The sequence below is a fragment of the Choloepus didactylus genome, chromosome 9 (genome assembly GCF_015220235.1).
Source record: "Choloepus didactylus isolate mChoDid1 chromosome 9, mChoDid1.pri, whole genome shotgun sequence".
Classification (NCBI taxonomy): Eukaryota; Metazoa; Chordata; class Mammalia; order Pilosa; family Megalonychidae; genus Choloepus; species Choloepus didactylus.
In genome coordinates this window covers 46,105,740-46,131,991 of record NC_051315.1, presented here as the reverse complement: position 1 = coordinate 46,131,991, position 26,252 = coordinate 46,105,740, and the positions used below count along the sequence as shown (strand labels likewise).

Sequence of the window (26,252 nt, the reverse complement as noted above, 5' to 3'; positions counted from 1 at the left end):
ATTAATTTTCTAAAGTGGAGTTTTTAATACAAATTATGGGTTTGAATAACAAAGAGTTGCTGCCAATTTTCTGTTGCTTTCACAGTTTATAAATTATTCTCACCTTCATAAAAATCATAGGTACACATTGTATGTCCAATGAGGGTTGGGAAGTTGGGAATTTCTTTGCTACAGTTGAGTAGCTCCTCAGCCAGTTCCTTGTCGAGTTCAGTACTCCGGGTGACGATGTTGTCCAAGATCACCTGTTCAAACCGGGGCTTAAAGAAGGCGTCTACAGCTGTATCTGTTATTACAACAGACCCCGGAGCAATCCCTGCAACGTGGGAATAAATGAAGTGATTTCAGAAAACATCATTTTGACTTTACTTTTGGCACATAGTATATTTTCTATTCTAACATTAATTAATACCAGTTGCTAATGATTCTTCCTATTTTAAATTATTTTCTTCTCAAATGCAATTAAATAATACCATTCAAAACAGGCATTTATATTTGCTGTCCTCCCAGATTCACATAGACAATGTGAGGGGGTTTAGATTACAAGACAAACAAGACTCTTGGACATGCAAATCAGTGCCGGCCTTTGGGCCCAAATTTGAATAAATGAGGTCAGGAATAAACTAAATGAGCCTCCCAGCAAGCAGCTTTCATAAAATGATGTGACTACTTGGTACTTAATCTTTTCTACAATGCCTTGATTACTATAATTTCTTTGCCTTTGAATCCTCTCTTCCTTCTGATTCTCATAACAAAGATTGTCTCCTTTTTTCCCTCTCTCCTCCAACCCCCCGAAAATCAGAACTGTTGGCTGACTGACTCTCCTGACTGGGGCTTACTTCAGAAACTATTTTCTGGCAACTGTTCTTCTCCCTGCCTGGAATGTTGTCTCATCCTCCCCCCATACCCTTTCATCAGACTAATACCAATTCATTCTTCAGGGGTCAGCTGAAATCACTTCCTTCAAAAGGTCTCAATCCACAGAAGGAAAACCAAAGGAAAATTAAAAGGCAACACAGGCAGGTTACATTAAATTTCCTTAGAATCAGCTTTTGACTTGGCTTTTGATCTATCCTTATTTCTGTCTAAAGTCTTAGGTAAGGAGGATGTATGTTAATAGTGCCCTAGACACTCTTGTTTTGATGTTCAACATACTTTTTGTAATTACCTGCTTGTCTGTTTCCCTGGTAGACAATAAGATCTATAAAGGCAACAATGTCGCTCACTGATGTCTCCCCACATCAGTGCCACATTATAGCTACTCAAAAAAAAAATGTGTTCAATGAGTGAATGTTTACTTAGAGATGCCGTAGAGCAGAGGTCGGTAAGCTATGGCCCATGGGCAAAATCCAGCACACTGCCTGTGTAAATAAAGTTTTATTAGAACACAGTTATGCTCATTCATTTACATATCGTCTATGGCTGCTTTCATACTAAACAGCAGAGTTGAGACATCGCACCAGAAGCCATATGGCCTGTAAAGCCTAAAATATTTACTCTTTTGTCCTTGATGGAAAAAGTTTGCCAACTCCTGTCACAGACCATAGCCACATGCTTCTGGGTGACATAAATTAAGATATTGATCAAAGAGTTAAAGACAGGACACTCTGCAAGACCCAGCAAGAGACCCAAGGTGACCTCTGATGATAGAACCTTGATGGCTCCATGGGCTATGGAGATAGATTCTTGTGTCCCCACAACCAAAGAATACATCAAACAAGTGGCTCCCCGAATTATTTTGAATGCCCCAAGAATAGGAAAGTGACTGAAAAGGAAGTTGAAAAAGGGTCCATCAAAGTGATGTTATTCAGATGCCATCTTAATATTTACATGTTAGAGCATTTATATTGTTATTAAGGTCTCTCAAAAGCCCAAATACTACTTAACTGAGTACTTTATCTTCATCAAAGTGTGTTGGCTCATCTAAGGAGCAGTAATGTCAGCAAAAGAATAAGCTTTACTGCTTTCATCCCCTAATGCAATGCTGTTTAAAACAAAACAAACATGCCTATTGATAAGCTTAGAGTCCTAATGAGACAAAACTTCAAAACAGTGGGTCTACACCAGCACAGTGATTTAATTTGCCACCATTTGTAGGTCTCCACCATGACACTGGTATAGCCTGTGTGCTGTATATATCATGTTGCCATGAAGCAAAAGACTTAGAATCCAAGATCTTGGGCTAAGGTGGTAACAACATGCCTTGCCCTTGTTGTACACTCACTAATAGCAGGATGGCACAGGGCATGGGCATGGGCTATGGAGACAGAATTCTGAGCAGCCTTAATAAAAATGTTATCCATTTGATCCCTGTAGTGGGCTAAAAAGAGTCCCCCCCAAAAGATGTGTCCAAGTCCTAACCCCTGTTATCTGTGAATGTGACCTGATTTGGAAATAAGGTCTTTGCAGATGTAATTAAATTAAAAATCTTGGCATGAGATCATCTTGGATTTAGGACAGACCCTAATTCCAATGGACCAGTGTCCTTATAAGAGAAAGAAAAGGGAGCTGTGAGACACAGAGGCACAGAAGAGAAGGCAGTGTGAAGACTAAGTCAGAGATTGGAGTGATGTGTCTACAAACCAAGGAATACCATGGATTGCCAGCAGCCACCAGAAGCCAGGAGAGAGGCATGGAAGACATTCTCTTTCAGAGCCTCGAGAAGGAATCAGCCCCACTGATACCTTGGTTTCAGACTTCTGGCCCCCAGAACTTGGAGAGAAATAAATTGCTACTGTTTTTAGGATACCCAGTTGTCCTAGTTTGCTAATGCTGCAGAATGCAAAACACCGGAGATGGATAGGCTTTTATAAAACTGGGGTTTATTTTGCTACACAGTTACAGTCTTAAGGCCACAAAGCGTCCAAGGTAACACACCAGCAATCGGGTACCTTCACCGGAGGACGGCCAATGGTGTCCGGAAAACCTCTGCTAGCTAGGAAGGCAGCTGGCATCTGCTCCAAAGCTCCAGCCTCAAAATGGCTTTCTCCCAGGACATTCCTCTCCAGCAAGCTTGCTCCTCTTCAAAACATCACTCCCAGCTGCACTCACTGAGCTTTCTCTCTCTCAGTCAGTTAATTTATATGGCTCCACTGATCAAGGCCCACCCCGAATGGGCAGGGCCACACCTCCATGGGAACATCTCATCAAAATTATTACCCACAGCTGAGTGGGGCACATTCCAAGCAAATCTAACCAGCACCAAGAATGTCTGTCCAACAAGACCACAAAGATAATGGCATTTGGGGGACACCATACATTCAAACCGGCACATTCCACCCCCTGGACTCCAAAATGACATTATCTTTCCAAATACAAAATACAGTCATTTCATCACAATATCACAAAAACTTAAATCATTTCAGTAACAAAAGTTAAGTACAAAATCCCATCAAAATCAATTTAGGCGTGGTCAGTCCTAAGGCATAATTCCCCTCTAGCTGTGGATCTGTGAACTTAGAACAAGTTATATGCTTCCAATATACAAAGGAGGGACCTTCATAGGATAAACATTTCCATTGCCATAAGGAGAAACAGTAAGGAAAACAGGGTTAACAGGAGCAAAACAGTTCCTAAAACCTGCAGGACAAACTCCATTAGATTTCAAAGTCTGAGAGTCATTAACAGAACAACGTTGCATCCTTGGGGCTTGAGAGAGCGGGAGTCTAACCCTTTCTAAGGGCCTTTCTGGCAGCCCTTTCCTCTCCAAACGCTTGGGTGAGTGCTCCAACATATCCACACATTGGGGAGACCACCTTCTTGGCCCCACCCTCCTCAAACATCAGGGCAGCTCCCGGATTCCCTTCCATCTCCAGGGCACACGCTCAACCCCTTCAGAACAGTGGGGTGGCAGCCAGGCTCTCCCCAATTCCCTGGGAATGTGCTCCGCCCTCTTTGGGACCTCAGGTGGCAAAACTCTTCCAGAGCATCGAGGTGGAAAGCCCGCCCTCGACCTCCAGGGCAAACTCACCCTTTCCATGCCTGAGGGCTGCTCCACTCTCCCAGCCCGAGACCTCCTGACTCCAGACCTCAACCTCCATGGCTCTGTCTTTGAAGAGATTTTTCCTTTAATTTTTTCCTTGTCTGTCTCCTCCAGTCCAGACCGGCAATGGCTCTGTCCATAAAGATCTCGCAAAAATTCTGTTGGCTTTGCATGAAGCATGCAGGGGTCAAAGCCATCAGACAATAGGACTTTCCACAAATCCTTTCTGCTTAACTCCTTTTCCAATCTTGGCTTATACTGAAATGGCGGCTGGGTTCCATATTTGGTTACATCCTCATGTTGGGCTGTAGCTTCTGGGATTCCATCCCCTGGAAGCTCATAATTTTCCAAGCCATCAGCTTCCGGTTTCTTTGAACCCAAGAGTTCAGTTCTAAGTTTATCTCTTTCCGCTCACATTTTACTATAAGCTGCAAGGAGAAGCCAGGATACCTCCTCCATGTGTAGTCTGGAGATCTTCTCAGCTAAGTATTCCAAGTTGTCACTTTCAAATTCTTCCTTCCATCTGACACCAGGACTCAATTTTGCCAAATTCTCTGCCACTTTAAAACAAGGATTGCCTTTCTTCCAGTTCACAACAACACGTCCATCATTTCTGTTCAAGACCTCATCAGAAGTATCTTTAGAGTCCATATTTCCACAAACAGTCTCTTCAAAGCAGTTTAGGCTTTTTCTATCAAGCTCCTCACAATTCTTCCAGCATATTCCCCTTATCCATTTGAAAAGCCGTTCCAACATGTTTGGTATTTGCAAACTCAGCAGCAAAAGCACCCCACTCCTGGTACCAAAATCTGTCCTTGTTTGCTAATGCTGCAGAATGCAAAACACCAGAGATGGATAGGCTTTTATAAAACTGGGGTTTATTTTGCTACACAGTTACAGTCTTAAGGCCACAAAGCATCCAAGGTAACACCTCAGCAATCAGGTACCTTCACCGGAGGACAGCCAATGGTGTCCGGAAAACCTCCGCTAGCTAGGAAGGCAGCCAGCATCTGCTCCAAAGCTCTGGCCTCAAAACGGCTTTCTCCCAGGACATTCCTCTCCAGCAAGCTTGCTCCTCTTCAAAACATCACTCCCAGCTGCACTCACTGAGCTTTCTCTCTCTCAGTCAGTTAATTTATATGGCTCCACTGATCAAGGCCCACCCCGAATGGGCAGGGCCACCCCTCCATGGGAACATCTCATCAAAATTATTACCCACAGCTGAGTGGGGCACATTCCAAGCAAATCTAACCAGCACCAAGAATGTCTGTCCAACAAGACCACAAAGATAATGGCATTTGGGGGACACCATACATTCAAACCGGCACACCAGTTTATGGTAAGTTGTTGTGAAAGCCCTGGGAAATTAATAAAATCCCCAAATGTATTTTCCCCTACGATTGATTATTTGGGATATTGTCAAATAGACCTCAGTCCAGAAGGATGCCTAATCTAACAGTGCTTGCTAACATTCTCCACTTTCTTGGTGGGCAGCCACAGATGTCCCTCTTCCTCCCATCTGTGAGGGCCTTGGCTGGACTTTTATTCCTGTCCTATAAGCAGAAAGCTCATAATCTAGGCCCTATCTGATTCCAGTGAAGCATGGCTCTGCCGTCTGTGGTTCTGTGATTTTGGACAAATCACTTTTCTAATTCTGTGAGTATTTCTGACGTCTCTTCTTGCTCCACAAATGTGTAATAATCCTAAAATCTTCTCTTTTCCAAAACCATAGCCCTTTTTATAGTTCCCATTCCCTCTTGTCACTCTTCATTCAGACCTTTCCAGTCTGTATTTGCATTTAATGACAGTAGAATCACACTCAGACAAGACCTGCTCCTTAAGAAAAGGTTGAAAAAGAAAGCGAACTCCTCAAAAGTTTCCCTCAGCCCAGTATGGTAAAGTAAATAAGTCCCCTTTACAGCTTCCTGACTAACCAAGGAGGAGGAGAGGAGGGGAAGCTCTGGGAAAGCTTTGGAAAGTGTCCCTTGGGCCTTCCCTAAAGGCTCAGCCTGGTCTCTTTTCCTGTGTTGATTAGGAAAAGACAGCTGGGAAATGGGATATAGTCACTGGTATGAGCTAAAAACAATGTTTTCCTAAGAGCTATGGAACTGCCTACTTAGCTGATAAAGTAAATCCTTGTGTGTGTGTGTGTGTGTGTGTGTGTGTGTGTATGTGTGTGTGTGTTTTACTTGAAAGCACTTGTCTATCATTTATAAAATTCCTATGCCTCACAATTTACTGTAACCCTCAAAACTTACTCTTACATAACCTCAAAATATTTTTTAGCAATTCTTTTACCCTTCCCCTTACGAAAACCTAAGAGCACTTGGGCAATAGGCTATGGCTTCTCTCCCTCCAGATTTCCATGGAAAAAAACAAGAAAAAAAGAAACGAAGGGAAGAAAAAGGCAATATAAGCAGGTTCCTTTACATTTCTTCAAGCACAGCCTCCTGATACTTTTTAGCCATCTGGGTTTCTGCTGGGCTCTAAGAATTATGGTGTATTTTGGCAGCTATTGTGTGTGGAAGAATTAATGATGGAAATCAGTCCATCTCACCTATTCCCCCTGATGTACCAATTCGGATTATGGTAACATCATAGCACCGGGCGTGGTAAAGTAATTTGATGAGTTCGTGAAGCATAATAGAAATGGAGGGGATGCCCATGCCATGCTGTTGAGAGAAGAGAGAAAATCATTATACATCCACAAACTGATACACGCACAGGGCATATTTTCTTCCTGCATTACAAGTTAACAACCCTCAGATAAATTTACATAATCATTACAACTTTGCCAATGCTGAGGAGAATGGAAGTCATCTCTAACTGACGCCTACATGACACGCTGATGGATGTGTCCATCTGTGAGGATCAGAGAGAAGCTTCTCCCTGCCAGTCAAACTGAGTTCAGCCTTCATCGTCAAGAGCAGAAAGTGGGGATGGTACAGAGTACCAGTGTGTCGGGGCAGTGTCATTGCTAATTTTCCCGCTGGGCTTTTTAGGATGATGCTTTGAAAAGAGCCTATTGCAAGACTGGCTTGACTTTGAGGAAATACAAGTTTGGTTGCTAGTTCTTTCCCACAGTCCTAAAGGAAACAGTAAGTTCATTTCATGGCTCTCATATAGCTTTATTCACTTGCTACTGATTCTGTGTGAATTCTGAAAGGTTCTAGGGTGAGACATGGGTTTTATCCCTACCTAACAGTTTGGAGCTCACATTAAATGTATAGATGACATTAGGTTGCTATAGATCATGACTGTGACCCCAGTGTTCTCAGCATTTAGAACAGGAGAATCAATGTCACCAGATCAGGGGTCCATAGCCTAGTGGATTCAGCAACTCCTGCTGGTTGCACCAATAACTCTCCAGAAAGATCCTCCATGCTGCAAATTTTTAGTAACTGGATCTGAGTTTAGAATCTGTGGCTATTTCATTCCTAACAGAACAGCCTACAAGCGAATGTGTTCCTTTAATGCAGCCCTGGATGTATTCTACTGTGGGGTACCAAAAATTTATGTGCAAAAAAGCACCAGAGGTATCTTGGCAGCTAGGATACCTGCCACTTACTCTCTTGTTAACAAATCTGGAAAATGGATGGTGTTGGGACCATCTAGAATATTGAACAATGGAAACTTGAGCCTATGAATACTCCCAGTTTTGATTGCCATTGACCATGCTCCAACTTCCAAAGGCACTGGAGGCCTTCTGGAGTCAGGAATCAAACCTTATATATATAGTGGCTCTGTCAGTAAAGAGTAAACACTTGACTCATTTTCCTCAACTGTAGATTAAGAGGATGAATTACTGTTTGATCTATTAGGTTCTTTCTAAATGAACTTTGATAGGTTTATGATTATCACTCATTTTGTGACATGGTTATAAAATGACAAATGGGTTTGCATGTTTCTGCTAAAGTCATTCTCTCTCTTTTTCACACAGACACACATCAAAAACTACTAAAGAGGAAGAATTGTCAATACCTGCCTAAAGTGAGGCCCATTTCTAGTTGGCTGACTTTCGGGCATGATGCATACTCTCCTTTCCTTTCAGGACAGGAAGATCAGTCTACTGCTGTTTTTATGTCTTAATCTGAAGTTTTACTGCTTGTTTTTGGCAGTTTCACATTTTTATGAACCTGATTTTGTTGTTCTTACCCTTTTACTGTGCAAAAAAGGACAAATAGTTTTAGTCTAAAATTCAAGCAAAAGTTAGTAAGCCAAGAACTGCCACACTCAGAGGAGGATACTCGGCTTCCTTCAAAGGTAGATATTCGATCATTGCTTGTTAAATAAACAAATTAATAAATGAATGGACTCTCCCACTTGAACCCAAAGCAGGTTTCAGGCATTCTTGGCTTAGAGGGGAGGTGAACTTGGCCTCTCCATTGACAGGGCATAACTTTCCCTTCTTTACCCCAGCCTTCCACCCAGGATGCTCCATCCCTCCATCACCTGGTGCTATGGAGTGACAGAGGGTTGGTGATTTATTCCCCAGCGTAGGAGCCATTTATAACTCAGCTCCTTAGAATTGTTGCACCTCTGTAGTAGACTCTTCCCCTGTCCCGTGGCCCAACTGTGCCCCTTTTGACGGCTGCATTGTCCCCATACAGGAGGGCTCAGAACTGCTGCTTAGAAACACAGCCCTGTACTGAGAGCCAGGCTTAGGAAGGCAAACTGGGTGCACATGTACATCCACTCTCATAACCGCATGCCACCCTGAGTCCAAGGGTAAAACAGGCTGCATGTTCCCTAAAGTTGCAAATAATTCTACTTTCATTTTGTCTTAGGACACTGTGTGTGTCCAGAGCTGTTAACATATTCTAAATACAGGAAAGCAATTCACAGGAACTCCCTGGAAATGCATTAGCAGCGTTTCAGTGAGCTTATTATAGTGTTAAATGACGCTACTTGGGCAATGCTGAAAATTGGCCCCTATGTACTAAAAGCTCAACACTCCCAAAGCTGCATAAGAGATAAAAAAGCAAAAATTATCAGTGGGTTAATCAGTTACAAGTTAAAGAGAGAGGGGTGGTGTACTTTGAAGGTTTTTCCCGCAACTTGAATAGTTAAGTAATAACTAACAAGCCAAACTAAAGTGACGCTGGATGCTATGTTCTGCCCCTGGCACTGCTTCCAATAATGCATGGACCTGAACATTTAGTTTCATTGTGTAAGAATACAATGCAGGAGAAGAAAAAGAATGCCTTTATTCAGAAGTTTACACTTTTTCTTGCCTGCCCATAGCTTGCTAAAGTGCAACCATTGAGTACTTACACTGATGGAGAGCACAGGGCCAATTTTGTACATACAATATCTGTCTGTCCCAGCACAGATGTTTTTTATGTCTTCTCCACCTTCCTCAAATCCAAGCTCCTTGTGCATAAGCAGTGCAAATGCTTTCATTCTGTTAGGGCTCCCACCGATGCAGACAAACTGTTAATAAAAATAAACAATTACCTGCCATAGTAACCTGGATATGAACCAAGGGTCAGCTTTCAACTCTAATGTTTTTATTTTATTTTTCAGTAATTCACATAACAGTATATGTATATGTCACAGGCTATGTTCACAAATTGGCCAATTTTCATCATTAACCTGTGAATAAGGCAAACAGATGCGAAGTTTAAGGTACTAAATTAGTCCATGAAGAAAAAGATAATCACAAAATCAAAGTAAGTGTTGATATTACTCAAGTAGGTATTCCTGGTGTTTTTATTCACAGTGAGCATTAACCAGCATCTTAAGTTGTTATAGACAACCTATTTTGGGGCATTAGCAAGATATGTGCTTAATATATACACAGTAAGGGCATGGAATGTAAGAAACATGAAAAAAAGAACTCCCAGTTGCAAACATGTTTTCTGATTCCACATCCCCAACCAAAAGTTTTTATTGTGAAAGATTCTATGTTATAGTAACACTTCAATGGAATCTTGCCAAGATCTTCCAATTTCTTATTCAGAAGAAATTCTCTTGGAAGAAGCCCTATCATTACAGACTGGAAATCCCACTACCATATTTTACCTGTTCTAAAGAGCTGGGGTTTTTTTCCTTTCACATTTTAACATCTCAGAAATTGAGTTGGGTGTTAGAGTGAGGGATGTCATAAATTGAATAAAATATGGCAGTAAAATTGACTGGTAGTTGCTTGGGCAACAGCCGGTTAGGGGTACATCAGCCCCAGGGATGGGAGAAGTGGATACCAGAGAGAGGATCGGAGAGGCCTTACAGCACGGGATGAGCAACTGGCTGGGAAAGCACCAGGGGTCAGCAGCGGAGAGGATGGGTGACAACAGAGGGTCACAGAACCAGGATGGCACAGCCCACAAAGTCAGGCAGCCTTGAGGCAAGCAGTGAGGCCCACGGGTCTGAAGGAGCTCCAAAACAGAGGTAAAGCAACATAGTGGTTAAGGGCCTACCTTGGAGATTAGGTGTACCGGGCTTTGCATCTCAGCCCCTCTGCTGCTGATTAAGTAACTTGCTTAATGTCACACATCTAATCTCCATTGCCTCAGGCCATTATCTCCAAAATAGGAAAACACAGTACCCCTCCTAGGATTTTTTAAGGCTGAAAGGCACATGGCAAAGGATATAGCACAAAGCCCGGCATGTTCCAAGTGCTCAACAAATGGTAGCTATTATTTTTCATATCATGTAGCAATTTCCTAGCCCTGCTTTGGAGCTTGTTTATTTTTTCTATATTGCAGGATGTACTACAAATGAAACTAGTTCAAGTCTTAGAGTAGGGAAAAGGCAGTTTGTGGTTCCTGGCTGATGTGGCAACATTGGGCGGAGACCAGAAGCAGGGCCTGGTGAGGCCCCTCACAGGCAAAAATATCTGTCTAAGGAAACACCTTACTTAGATTGGAGAGAAGGAGCCCCCATTCACAAATGATTTATCATAATTATGGGGTAGCCTGATTACATGATGTATTTTGCTTTCATTTAACAATAATTCCTGTGGAACATTCATTCTCAATTATAGGATGTAATTTTCCTTCTATCCAGAAACTCTGATTCTCTTCTACCTTCATTATTGTCTTTTCTGTGCCTTTTTATGAGTTTCCCCGATGGGGCCTAAAGTTGGTAATGAACTGCTGAGTACCAAAGAGGATAAAACCATGGCTTAAGGTAGGTTTTAAATTTATGATTGATTATTCATGAATTATCCCCCCATTGGTATGGAAAGTTAGACTTTGCTTAAGATCTAAGTATGAGGAAGATTTTTTTTTTTTACAATGTACAATAGTTTGACTATCCCCTCATTGAGTGGTGCCAGTGAATGTAAATTACAACTATTCGGATTGACCACAAAAACCAAACAGATGTCAGAATAGCTTGTGGTTTGAATTCTTCTTTGAACTGCAGATACTGCAGTAATCAACAGGAATTTCTGAATGTTTCTGGAGACCTAAAGATGATATGTACAGACAGAAGCAGCTTTTGAAGCCTTACTCCTCAGTCAGACTTACTATGTATCACTTCTAGATGCAATTTCCAGTCTAGCCACTTTAATGAGAAGTAAAATATGGTTGAAGACCACCAACCAACATTGACCCAAAGTGTTACGTATTATGATTAATGTCCCCCCCAAAATTATCATCTGTCCTGGTTTTATTATAGAAAATATAAATGCACTAGGGAAGAGTCAGAGGCATTACAAGTTTGCCAGTTGCTTTCAAATATCCATAGTGTATTAAAAGAGTTAACTTTGCCATTTTGTGTTAATCTGGTCCTACTACAGTTTATGTATTTTGTATGTTAGCAAAGGAGTGCAAATAACTTTTAAAAATACATATTATACATAGTCTCATAAAATAATGATTTTCCATGTTAACTGAAATTTCTAGAAAGAGATTGGGGAGTACCAGTTAATGATCTTGTAAAAGAGATTCATGTATTGGTGGTTGAGTTTAAATGGATAACTTCAAAGGATTATTTACCATATTTTCCAATTGATTGATTCATTCCAGTGAATTTGGCAGAGATTGATTAGCTGTTTCCCCTTCCTTTGGGGTACATAGTTAGACTTTACTTTCCAGTCAGATGAAGCCATAAGCTTGAGTTCCAGCCTCTAGAATGTGAGCAGAAGTGATGGGTGCCACTTCCAGTCCCGGTCCATAGAAATCTCCCGTTGATGATTCTACATACCCTCTTCTTCCACCTGCTGGGTGGGTGTTGACACCCAAGGAAATTTTGCAAGCCATTCATTGAAGGTGACAATACAACAACACGGAAGGAACCTGGGCCCTTAAATCATCACTTGGAGGAGGGTCATCCATTGGTCAGGAATTCCTGCTTTATACTTAATGTGGATGAGAAATAGTCTTCCACTGTGTTAAGTCACTGAGGTCTTGTGACAGTGACAGAAAAATCTTTAAAAATATAGTAAGGAAGGATTGCAATGGTCAGCGTTTTTAAGGTCTAAATTTACATACCCAGAGTTCTCCTTTCCTTTGAAGTTAACACTATTAATAATTATTATCATCACTGTGCAGATGAGACTGAGTTTTCAGATACTGAGGGATCATGTCCTCTTTCCTTAGTCAGGATTGCTGCCTTGGATTTATGGGAACCTAAACTGAACCTAGCATGTTCTCACTCAACGATGTGAATGTGGTTGAAAGCAGGCTAGTTTCTGAGAAAATCATCTGTAAATTTAAATCAGACTTGCTACCTCTAAAGAATCTTGGTTTAAGTTAAATGGCTAGCTCTGATCACTTGGAACTGCATTACCACACACACACACACACACACACACTTTGCCTCCTAATGTCTACTCAAATGGCCCAATCAATAGAATTGCTGTCTACTGGAACAAAACAGGTTCTAAATCATAGCATTCTTTCTTATCCAAAAGAAAATCTACCAAAGAGGTCAACAACCAGGTGGATGAACTTACAAAGTTGGATAGTGGTTATGGCAGAGTGAGAATGAGTGCTAAAGAAAATTCAGTCAGGTAGAGAAGTAAAGGTTTGGTTCCTAGCATTGTAAAAGAGATGAGATGACTCTGTGTGTGTGTGTGTGTGTGTGTGTGTGTGTGTGTGTATGTAAGAGAGGAGATGTCAGAGAGGTATGAGTCCCATCATTTTCAGCTCTAAAACAAAGTCATTTTATTCCAGAAACAAACACTTGGAATACCAAAATACAGTTAGTGTCTTTTTCTTAACAGAGAGCTGTTACTTTTACTTTTTCATCAGAGAAATCTAAGGTTTAACCCTAGCTCCTTCATTTACCAGCTGTATCATGCCTATTACAGACAGACAAATATATATTACAAATGTGTTTTAACACTGCAGGTATGTTGGAGCCTCTGTTTCCTCATCTGTAAAATGTAGACAATAACTACCGTGGTTGCTGTGGTGATTTAATGATATACTATACATAAATTCCTAGTATAGAGTCTAATACACAGAAACACCTCATAAATGGTAGAGGAGTGGCAAATATCTAGATATCTAGATACTAGAACACTTTCTGTCTCAAGAAAATTTCCTAAGTCTTTTTAATTAATTCATTAGATGTGTACCTTAGTTTATTAATTATGATGAGTCTTTTAATTAATCAGAGTCATCCCCAGATAAGGGGCTTGAGGAAAATCATCATGAGGCATGAACCCCAAACCTAGCATTTGAATACAGGTGAAATCTTGTTAATAAGTACAAAATACAGCCTTGGTCAAATACTCTCAGCTCGTAAACATCAGAAACAGCAGTAGGGAGAAAGGTTATACTGAGAAGTTAAAGGCAAGGTTGCAGAGAAGCCAGCCAATGAAAATGTTCAAAAATTCATTGTGGTGATGAATGCACAACATGATGGTACTGTGAACAACTGATTGTACGCTGTGGATGATGGTAGGGTATGTGAATATATCTCAATAAAACTGAATTTTTAAAAAAGGAATGTGAGCTTCTTGAAAAAAAAAGGGCAAGGAGCAGCAGTCTGGAGGGGGATGGGGAAAAGGGTAGATCCAGTTACTGACAGGAAATCATTTGACACCCTCCCAATTGTTTCCTAGGAGAGACTGGGGTGGGAGTGTGTGCGGGGAAGGACACAGCTAACAATTTAGCACTTACTGATAATGAACTTCATAGATCAATTTTTCTTTCTTTCCTTCTTCCTTTTTCTCTCTCTTCCTTTCTTCTTTCCTTTCTTCCTTCCTTTTCCTTTTCCGTTTCCTCTTCCTCCTCCTCTTCTGTTTCCTCAGTTTCTTCTTCAGTTTCTTGTTCCTCCTCTTCCCCCTTCTTCCCCCTTCTCCCCTTTCTTCAACCCTCCCCCACCAGTTTACGGACCGTTCTGAGTGACCGTGACTCAGTCCACCGAGTGCAGTGGACAAGGACACTGGAAACTGGACTTGGAAGAGTCTGGTCCAAGTCCCAGCTCTGACCCTGTAGGCTGCAACCTTGACCTCCTCTGACCTCTCTGAATGCAAAATCCTTGTTTTACAGAGGAAATCACTATTTGCCATACCTTCCTAAAAGAGCTATATGCACATTTAGTGAGCTAGTGGATGTAAAAAAGCTTTATTTTTCTTGTAATTGCCACAGAGATGACTAAAAGTCTGATAAAAACTGCACAATTCTCCACAGGTAGGATTGTTCAATGGGTACTGGCCCTTTGGAAAAGTTCTTTAAAATTTTCATTCCCTTTGACCATTACTATTACTGTGAATCATCCCAACCAAATAGACCTAAATGTGAAAAATTTTTAGGTGCAAAAATATTCTCTCGAGTCCTGTTTATAATGGAAAATACTTTGATGTAAAAGCCCAACAATACCTTATATGATGGGTGGTACAGCCACCTGACATCCATAAACAATGTGAGGAAATGTTAATGACATAAAGTGAAGTGAAAAATACCAGATGCAAAGTTACATAATTACAACCACTTAAAAATCTATTCATTAAAAAGAATTGGAAGAAAAGAGAACGAGTTGATGCTGCCTATGTTTAGGTGGTAGGACTATGGGGTGTTTCTGAAAATCTTTGTTCCTTTTTATATTTTACCAATTTTAAATAATCAACACAAACTACTTTTACAATTTAGAAATATTTAAAATAAAATAATACAAAAGTGCAATTTTCCGAGCAATATTACATAAGCAATTTTCTTATGAAATATTTCTTACAAAATAAGAAAAATCTTAATAATATAAAATACTTGATAATGGTCATTTTCAAGAAGTGAAATAATATAGAAGTGTTGGTTTTGTTGGGAGTTATTTTATTGTTCAATAAAATAAGAATTGGTGAGGTTCTGCCATAAATTTAGATGTTAAATAGTAAACTAAAACTGTAAAATCATAATGAATTCCCAATATCTCAGAATACCCAGTGGCATTGTCAATAAAATTGTATTTATCTCCAGGGACCAGCAGAACCAAATAATCACATTTATACTAGCTTTAGTTTGGAAACTTTTATGTCTTGTTGGGGAGAAAATGATTCTTCATAATGTACACATCCTAAATTATTTCAGAGAATGAGTATAGCTTCAGTTCCTTTTGTGGCTTCAGTTCCTAACATTTTTCTAGTCAGAGGGGTAAAATTTATGTTGGGAAGTAAGAAAAACGACTATCAGAGGATATTGAATCATTTTCCTAAAGCTAGAAATATTTTTACCTTTACATCTCCAAACATCGCTGGTAGGTTGTGTGTTTTTGTTCCTAAATCCAAATGATAGAGAATGTCTTCATCCATAGATTCCAGGTAAGGATTTTTAACATGAACAAACCTTTCTCTGGAAAAAAAAATTCAAAGAGAGAGTAAAGGAATTTAGAGAGAAAGCACATAAAAGAGAAAGTATATATCAGTCTACACCTATGATTACTGCTAGCTCAAATACCAGACACAAAATTTACTCCAGGAGTGAATGATTTGTTGAGAATCAATGTGGTATTAACAATGATAATAATGGCTAATATTTGCCATGCACTTACTATGTGCCAGGCACAGCACTAAGCATGAAATCATACACTAGCATGAAAACTGCATACAATAATTAGATTACATCATTTAATGCCATAGCTACTCTAAAAGTTAAATAGTATGAATGTTCTAATTTATAAATGAAGATGCCTAGGCTTACTGATGTTGAGAGACCTGTCCAAGATTATACAGCCAGTTGACCACAGAATCGTCATTTCTATCCAGCTCTGTCTGACTCTGTTTCTTTGCATAGGAGACTGTGTAACATAAGATACTGGGCTCTGGAGTCAGACTTCCTAGGACCAACTCAACCATATATATCTACTAGTTGTGTGATCTTGGGAAAGTTATTTGACCTCTTTGTCCCTCAGTTTCCTGAACTGTAAAATGGGCCTAGTGTTAATAACAACCTTGTAAGAATAATGTGAGGCCTGAATGAGGTAATGTTTGTTAACACACCTGATGTGCAGTGGACATGAAATAACTCTGTTATTACACCTCCCAGCACTGGGGAACCTAAAAGGTAGTAGCTTTAGTCAGACCAACCAGAAAAAGTAGGAAGTAGCAGAGAATGCTCTGTGTTCACCAAACCCCGATGCCTTTTCCTCCTGCGTATATTGCTACACTACATTCCCCAGTTTCCCTTGCGGTGAGTCAAGGACACACGACTGAGTTCTGACCCGTGGAATGTGGTGGAAGTGACGTGTCTACTCCTAGGTCTGTCCCCTAAAGAAAAGCAATTATCTCACTCAAACCTGATGCTCTCTTTCTTTTCACTTATCTGCTGGTGAAATGCCAGCACACTTTGAGTAACACACCACTGAGGACTGCCCCAATTTCCACCCAACGAGTACTGTCCAAGCCCAGGCTGCCATCACCTGAATGCTCGCCGGCCACCCCGCCTTCCTCTCTCTCGGTGAAGTACCAGGGAATGCGAGACAGTGAACTGAAAGCTGCTACAGGAGTGGCCTTAATTAAATGCTGATTCATGTTTACAATTCATATTTCTTATTCATCCACAGCCTTTGGTACTTTAATTATTATTGGTAACAAATCATACCCCCACATCCAAGTGGGTTAAGACATCTTTCCTAGGAAATGTCTGAGCCCTCTTTTCTCTAATTTTCTCCCATTTTCCTACCAAATACCTGAAAACGTCTTAACAAACCTTGCCTCTTTATGCACCTCCAGAGATTCTCAACTTGGTCATCTATTTAAATCACCAGGGAGCTTTTTTAAAAATACTAATGTTCAGGCCCCAATTAATTCAGATTCTGTGATGGTATTTTTTAAAATTTATTGTAGTAACACAAATATAACATAACATTTGCCATTTTAACCATTTTTAAGTGTACGATTAATAACATTCACACTGGCATTAATTACATTCACAATATTGTGAAAATGTCATCCTCTTCCATACCAAAATTTTTTCATCACCCCAAACAGAAACTCTATACTGATCAAGGAATAACTCCCCATCTGAAAGTAATTTTTAAATCTTCCCAGGTGATATATGATTTGCAGCTCCAGTTAAGAGCCCCTGCTTTAGGCCCTCATTCCTAACACATCCTTTCCCCCCACTTTTTCACTTAGCAAAATCCTACCCATTCTTCAAGGTCCAATTCACTATCATCTCTTCCATGAAGCCTTCTCCAAGGCAGTATTAATTCCCTCCCCAGGCAGTATTAGTTCCTTCCTCTGTTTTCCTAAAGCATTTGTTGATGCTAATGCTGATAATATAGCACTTTGCATTGTAAGAGAGTTAATTTTCTGTCTCCTGAAAAAATACATGAATTCCCTGCTGCAAGCTGTGCCATACATCTTTTTTTTTTTTTTTTTTTTTTTGTCTCCAAGTACTCACAAATTCTATTTTTTGAATTAAATTGAATATTTCAGGAACTGGAACAAAAATACCATGAATTAAATTAGTTTATGGGTCATACCCAGTTTTAGGAAAAAGGCATTCCATGATGATAGTATCCTTTACTACGTCAGAACAAGCCTCAAAACCCCAAAGCAAAAGGACATCTATTTTCTTCTCTTGTGAGAAGCAGGAAGACATTTACCCATAGTCCCTTGTTAAGCAGCAACCTCAGCACCAAGCAGGAGCTTGTCAGAAATGGAAAGTCTCACACCTTATCCTAGACATACTGAATCAGAACCTACATTTTAATAAGCTCCCATGTGATTCTCACATGCTTCAAAGTTTGGGAAGCCATCGCTTTCTCATCCAACTTATATTACACTTTTCTGTCTCGTTTTGCCAAAATTGTTTTCATGATTCAGAGATCTTCCTATAGATTCCCAAATGAATCTAAGAATCATTACTCTACACAAGAGTCCCATTCATGTATTCTCATGGTTCTAAACCCTAACTACATTTCAGAATCACCTGGGCGACTACCCAGGCCTCACTCCTAGAAATTCTGATTCAGTTGGTCAAGGAGAACTGGGCCTTGCTATTTTTAAAATCACCATCTACTCCATCTTTCCTATCTTCAAGTAGAAATTCTCGGGCCAGCATAGTCTGTTAATTATATTCTATTATATTAATTTAAATACTCCTGTTAATCCATCAGGGGAGATTTAGTTTTCCTTGATAGTCTGCCCCACTGTCTAATGATTCTCAGGTCAGAAGATTTGGGGAGATGTCTATAGAAGGTATTTGTCCCATTGGGCTCACCAACAAGTACTTCTAAAATGATCACTGTATCAGTGGCTAAAGAACAGCCTTGTTGGGAATTTCATGCCAACTTTAACCCAGTATGAATCAGGCTATTGTAATACATTGATTTTTTTCAAAATATACAATTTTTACTAAATATGGGCTATTGTAATACTTTGATTTTTTTCAAAATATATAATTTTTACTAAATACTCATGTGTTCCTTATTGTTTCCTTCTCCACCTTTCTTTTTTCATTTTCTTTCCTTTTTTTAACACATGGGTCAAAGGGTAGGAGTGGAGGAATTCCCTTATTATCATTATCTATATTTATAGTTATTTATTATATTTATTTTAGCATGCTATGACAAGTTACACAGCCTGGCTGGTATTAAATGTTGGGAGTCAAAGAAAAGTACTATCTAGGAAGAAGCCTTTCCATTTTACCATTACCTACATCTTCATAATTTTTTTTTCTCTCTCTCCTTGGCTTCCCTGAAAAAATGAACACAGTAGGAAGCTACCTCTGTTTAGGATGGGTAAGTGGAGATTTTTTTTTTTTTGATATGCTGATATGATGGAAGCTGTAAGCAAGATATTATACACAAATCTCAGTAAATCAAAAGGAACTTAAAAAAATTCCTTAAGCCTCATGAAGACTAATACTCGATTACATTCTGTGAACCTGGGGCAAGAATTAGAGCTAAATTTGCGAACAGCTTCGCAGATTTATGTCTACTCCTGAGTTGAATGACATACATGGCATTTTAGAAGTGAATTTTATGTAAAGTCCATTGCAAAGCATATGAAATCACTTCATAATGTTCTGAAGCCCAGTTAAATCCCCCTTAGTCACTGGGAGGCCCATTTAATTATTTCTCAGATACAGCCTGGAATTAAAGGATGAACTCCATAGTGAATTCCAGGTTGAACTTTGAATTTGTTCACTCGTGTAGTTAGTTAAAACCCTAGTATGGCATTTGTGATTTCCTTTGCCACACTTTCTTAGATGAGTCCAAACCCAAGAACCAAGAAATGAAAATGGCATTGTAAGAAAATTTGCATAGTTTTTATTTTGTCTTGTATTATGAGCTGTGTTCCAACTATATGACCTATGAATTTAAGAAATATAAATAACTATAGCCATAGGTCCATATTCTGAACATTTAATATAAAGTCCAAGGAACATCCATGTGATAAAAACAAATTTTGAAAAATCAAAATTACTTACCCAATACATGCATCCCCGTCAGATTGCATGGATTTATTGGAAGCAGATAAAATTGAAGCCATCCTTTCTGTTACGTAGATAGTCACTCTTAAGTTGATGGAAGGAAAGAGAAATATTGTGATTTGTTATTAAATTGTAGATATTATCATAAGAATTCAACTCCAAGTTAGAATGATACTCTCACTTAACACTTATGTTTTCTTCTGAAATTACTAATGGAACTTTTCCCTTAGCATTCTAAACTCCCTTATCAATTCAAAAATACCTTCCCTCCTCCCCAGACACGGCCTTTAATACTGCTGTATAAACACTTCCCCAAGGAGACAGGCTCCCTTTGAAGGTGTGCCATCCTGTCTCTTGGACCAGGTTGGTTAGCCTGTGAACTGTGGCCAAAGTACCTGCCCCTTGCTTCTGGCCTTGGTCCCAGCTTGAATCTGGCATAGCAGAGACTTATTTGCTTTGAGACAACTGTATATGGATGCATGTCCTCTGTTGGTTTCCATGACAACTCCACTGGTTGTCTGAAAAATGTGTTCAATACATGTGAGCACTCTCAGTTGCCAAACATTTCATTTTCCCACCCATGTCCTAACCCCTGCCAACTTGTTTTCATTCTTGGTGATCATAAGTAAGGAAAACATCCAAAGTCAGGGCCTCAGAAAGCCTCTTCATCTGAACTTTGCCCATTCAAGTTCACACATAGTCCTGATGATTAAGCAATGCTTGTTTCCTCTGACTTCTTCATTAAGCCAAACCATAAGGTTGCCTGTAAGATCCACTGAAACTTGTGTCTGGGAGTCAATCCAGGTGTCTGGGAGTCAATCCAGGCAGAATACCAAAATATGGGCTAATATTTTCAGAAAATGGAATGTCTCTGTTGAGAAATCCATGTCCTCATTACTTCTGCTGTTGCTTCTTACTTCTCACATTTGGGAGGGAGAATCCAGGAAACTTTAGAAGAGTTTCATCCCCCTTCTTTTTTACCTCAGCTCCCATGGGAGTCAGCTTTATGTTGCTGAGGGTTTCAAGAACTTTCCTCTCATGATTTTCATGCAATCACAGGCTAAAAAATTCATGAATCCCCAAACAGCAGCCGAAACAAGGCATTTCATAATGTGCATTGATTTCTCTTTAGGAATGTGCGTAACAGTCAATAATCAAATGCCCATAACTTTACTGGTAGTCTCCATGTTTGAAGATGCTCCTGGTTCCTGGTGATCATGATTCTTGTCAAGCTCCTTGAATTACATGCTAGCTCCCTTCAGTCCATCTTAGCTAACCAGCAAGGTTTGCAGACTGGGAAGGAAAGAGAACAGGGAACTCCATGATGGGGTCTCAGAACAGCAGCCTAAATCTTGCTACCGCCATCACCACATAGATCCCTGATGACCTTATTTTGGAAAAGCTGATGACAACTATGAAACAAAATAAGCCTGAACATGTGTGTCACCTTTGTAGTTTAGGACAGTAGCTCCTGTTTGTGCTTTATAATGATACCTATGCCTTTTGTCTCATAACCTTTCTTAAGCTGGTCTGGCAGCTTCTCTTTCCCAGCAACCACTGCAATATTGAAACTCCCCCCACCCCAGACCACTGTTATGTGGTATTCCAGGCAGTCACTCTCTATTTATTTTCTAAATGCAGTTTTATTGAGATGTAGTCACACACCATACAAACCATCCAAAGTATACAATTACTGGCTCACAATATCTTCACATAGTTGTGCATACAAACCCATGATCAATTTTAGAACATTTTTATTACTCCAGAAAAGAAAGAAAAATTTTAAAAAAACCCAAATCCTTCCATACCCCTTATCCCCGCTATTATTGACCCATAGTATTGGTGTAGTACATTTGTTACTGTTGATGAAAGAATATTAAAATATTACTGTTAACTATAGTCCATAGTTTGCAATCGGTACATTTTTACCCACAAACCCCTCTATTATTAACCCCTTGTAATACTTTTTTATATTTGTACAGTTAATCACAGGCATTGTCCACCACAAGATTCACTGTTTTACACATTCCCAAGTTTTAACCTCCAACTTGCCTTCTGGTGACATATGTGACTCTAAACTTTCCTTCAATTTATTTTTATGTTATAATATGGAGAACCACTGATCTCCAATCTGGCATTTACCTCTGGCTCTGATAGGTGAAAATGTTAGCTGATTAGTAAGTGTTAGATAACTAATTACTCCAGCAAATTAATTAGACTAATTAACATGTGTTCAAGTAAAATGGGCGTCTGCATTAGGCATTGCTGGGAGAGACCCCTTTTCCAGAAAGGGTTTTCCAGAACATGAAAACGATTGACCTGCAGGGGCTCTCCAAGAAAATGGAACATAGGACAGCACCCTACAGAATTGCAGATCAGCAACACCTGGTGATAAGCCCGTTTCAGTCCGGGAGAGAGAGCTTATCAGAATGGACAAGGCACCATACTAATTAGTGTACATCTGCTTACTACTTCGTAAGACCCCCTTATGCGAAATGGAAATCAGAAATTTCCTCACTTGCTCCTGTCTTGCCCTTTATGAGCTTCTCCTTTCTACTCCCTTAACAGAGCTCCTTTCCACGTTGGTTTGGATGCTGCCTGATTTGTGAATCGTAAACTGCTCAAACTCCTATACTTGTCTAGTATTTTGTTTTAACGCGTCTGCTTCCAGTGCAGATTCTGTCAGTCAATGATCTGGCTCACTCACAGGGCCAAGAAACACCGGCTCAGCTTTATGGACCCCATATAAGACTCCCCTGGACATCAAAGCAAGCTGTCTCGGTTTGAGTAAAGTGCAGAATAATTTTGTAAAATCTATGAAAATAGAGTACTAATTCATGTCTTTTGCATAGACTTTAATCATTCTCCATGGCTTAGATTCAATCCTACTCTTACGGTAGGTTGTTTCTTGACAATTATTTATTTTTCAGTAAGTACTGTATTGCAAATGGGAATTGAAGCAGGTTTCATTTATTAGAGTATGTGCTCGCAGGAGTGTCCAAGGCAAACTTAGGCCCAGCCCCTGGGTGTTCTGGTAATGAACTTTTAGTGCCTTAATTTTGCCACTAAATCTCTAATATTGGAGGAAAGAAATCAGAATCCTGGCATGTAACGGGCTGGCATTAGGTCTCTGCTCAGTCTGAATCTGCCCTCGGCCGAATCTGTGAGATGTACATGTGTCACCTAGAACTGTACCCACGCCCCTAAAGCAGTGCTCTGATCACTCACGGGCAGGGCACAGCTGGGGATTTGGAGTAAGGGTCTGGGCACCTACCAAGTAAAACTGGGCTAAATCCTGAGAATGCAAAGATGAGATGGCTGGTGCCTGCCCTAAAGGAATTTATACTCTAGTGGGAAAGAGCTATGAACAGTAAAGAATATGAAGCACTATGAATACCCAGAGAAGAGACCCCAGACCCAAACTAGGGGATGCAGGAGGCCTCTGGGAGGAGGTAATGTCTGGGTTGAGTGTTGAGAAGGGAGATGGCCCAATATTGCTGAAGGTAGGGGTGAGTATAAGCGGCCTGTGCTCCTAGCCCAGAGAACAATGTGTGAAATGCACTGAGGGAGCAGAAAACACGGTCCATTTAGGGAATTATTAGTAGTGCTTTGTGGTTTTTATTCCCCAATATTTGCACCAGAAGACCATCTCAGAGGGGGCTTTGGTGGCTTTGAAGAAAGGCCAAAACAAGTTTACACTAACTGTAATATAGTTTAAATGTTTACGTTTAATGAATTGGCATCTTAACCCTTTTAACAAACAATGCAATCTATTGTGCTATTTGCAAAACAATTGCAGAGCTGACTAAAAAAATTTTTTTTAATTCATCACCCACTGTAAGCTTAATGAGACACAAGTTTAAAGGTGCCTTACACTCTTCCTCTTCTTTCAGTCCATCAGTCTATCCTGAGAGTTTAAGATAATATACAAAGTCAAATTTTAGACCAAATGATCCCCACCTTCATCCCCCAGGGCTTACCAAGAAAAGCCCATGCCTAGTACTCTTTTACTTCCTCCCAGACCCATCCCTTCTGCTTGGGGCCCAGATCGGATTCTCTACGCCTAGGGGTGCCTCTCCATGAGGTACCCAAAAAAGGTTATATCAGATCACCTGAGGCATCCACAGGTTGCTGCAAACACCCTTGCCCAGGTAGCAATGGCCCCTAGACGTGTGCACACACTCCTGAACTAACTTCACAGCCTGTCCTGTGAGAGGAAGGAGGCAGCAAGGCCCATCAAGGGCCCACGTTACTCTTTTCTTTTTTCCCTCACTCTGTAGCAGGTCTCTCAGGTGGGTCCCTCCCTCCTGCCATACCACCCCCATAGGTCCATAGCTCCATTGATGCTTGAAAGAACTCCAAAAAAATGTCTTATGCTATCCATTCTAATGTTAAGCAGTTTTTCTCATTCATTCATTCTACAAATATTTACTGAGCATAATAGTAGTGTACACTCCAGGAAGTCTAGGAAGTGCTAGAAATACAGCTATGAATAAGGCAGTTCTTATTTCTCTGATTTTTTTCCACAAAAATGTTGGCATTCTATGAATGGACAGGACACAAGTTACCACACTTCTCCTCCCAACTTCCCTATGTTAAAACACATGTTGAAAAACAAACAAACAAACAAAAAACATGTATTTTTTTTAAATGCATGTATTAAGTTTATTTTATCTTCAACATTCTCTTGTTTATTCCAAATAAAGAAAAGTTATTGAGTCTTCCTTAAGTAGTTATTTTCCCATAGATAGCTGCCTCAAATCCTTTGTGTGGAAGAGGGGAGTTATTAAAAAATGCATAATTGTTTCCTTAATTGCATGGAGGTGTTGCAGTTTAACACTGTCATGCACATGAGCAAAGAAAATGTGCTTTATTTTCTAACAGCCATCCAGTCTTTCCCACTACACCCACCCTACTGGTATTTGGGACACAGAGTGGTGACTTTAACCTTACCAATTGACATTATCTCTGAGTCTTTGGTTTAAATAGTCTCACTTAGATGACGTGCTTTCTTTCGGATACATGCACTGTCAGATGTCCTCCCTCTGCCCAATTCCTGTCCATGATGACACCGACTGAATGGGGGGAGTGGGGAAGAACTTACTTGATTTCCTGGTAGTGAGGAAGGAGGGCTCCCAGATCCGTGTGCTCAGCTTCTTGTGCTGTCCTTTGGCTCCACAGTGAGGCAGCAGGTCGGGCCCACTCCACTGGGTCCTTGTGAGGGATCTGTGGCTTGGTGGGTGTGACTGGGTCCCCGAATGGGGCCAGCAGGAGGCGGCTAGACCCATCCAGCCCTCAGGGAGCATCATGCTAGTAGGGGTCTCTAAGGTCTCAATGCCCTGCTCCCTTATGGCCTCTTGGTTCAGTGCTCAGGTCCCTGCTGGCCCACTGACCACCTGTGAACCTCTGCTTCCCACACCAGGAACTCAGGAATTCCAGGCCCCTGCACGTCAGACTCAGGCTTCGGGGAGCCACTAGTGTTGTTTCTGGCTGTCTCTCCAGATACCTCTCCCCACCAGGGCTGCACCAATTACCCTGTGCCACGTTGGATGCAGGCCTGAGCTGAATATGGAGGTTGTTTCAGAGACATACAACCTGTCCCATGCTACATCGAAGGATGCAGGTCCTGGGTCCAGGGTTCTCAGGCTGAACTATGCCTAGTTAGATATTTACAGACACCCTCTCACTTGAATTTCATCTCCAACAGGTATGTGGTGACCAAGGATCCTGGTCTGACCTTCTTGCCCTACTTCTCCTGGTTCTCAATCTCATAATCAAAAAGAGAGGTCGTCTTTGTGCTTTTTCTCCCTGTCTGATGTGAACTCCTCTTATATCATATCCCGAATTCTCTCTGGCTTCTAGTATTTTCTGTTCATGTCCACCAGACCTATCTTTTTATATTTTAGCAGAAGCATAAACATTTTTTAAAAATCCTGACTTTTCCAAGCATTTCCTGACTAGGGACTCAAGATTCCTATTCAGAGAATCCCCAACTCCATTCCCCAGCAGATAGATGGGAGTACATACAATGAGAAAGGTTGTGTACACAGAGAGGGTAAACGAACAAAGTTAACAGTTAAAGCAATAAGGAATTGTATCCCTGCTACACACAACACAGTGCTTGTACTATTCTTTGGAGTGCTTTCCCCTGCACAGTCCTGTTAAAATGCATCCAACTGTATTAGACTTCTAGGCAGGGCCATGAAGAGGGAGTAGAGCTGAAGTCTGTCACCAGCGAGGTTGCTTGAAGGTTGGTCTAGTGGAAGCTGACACAGGCTGAGACCGTGGGGTGTATTATAGCACCCCCTAATTCTTGCATAGAATTGCCTTCTCCTGTTTTTATGTTAGGAGATGAGAGAGTCACTATGGTTATGTTGTAATAGTTCAGTAATTGTGTATGAGATTCAGAAATAAAAAAACAATGACAGATTTTCCAGGACCCA

General features: G+C 40.5%; 1 protein-coding gene across 3 annotated transcripts in view; it reads right to left on the bottom strand.

Annotated features, from left to right (window-relative positions):
* Positions 1–25,347, bottom strand: part of UPP2 (uridine phosphorylase 2) — a 90,204-nt gene extending 64,857 nt beyond the window's left edge. Inside the window, exons 1-6 of one of the 3 annotated variants that reach the window (XM_037848951.1) lie at positions 24,914–25,347; positions 19,807–19,893; positions 15,603–15,720; positions 9,254–9,412; positions 6,537–6,651; positions 104–313 (exon numbers count right to left, since the gene is read on the bottom strand). In XM_037848951.1, the coding sequence (XP_037704879.1) occupies positions 104–313; positions 6,537–6,651; positions 9,254–9,412; positions 15,603–15,720; positions 19,807–19,868 (664 nt within the window). In that variant the 5' untranslated portion in view covers positions 19,869–19,893; positions 24,914–25,347. Of the gene's footprint in view, positions 1–103; positions 314–6,536; positions 6,652–9,253; positions 9,413–15,602; positions 15,721–19,806; positions 19,894–20,204; positions 20,316–24,913 lie in introns of those variants that run through there. The other 2 variants (XM_037848952.1, XM_037848950.1) reach the window with 2 other exon arrangements.
* Between the last annotated feature and the right edge of the window lie 905 nt (positions 25,348–26,252).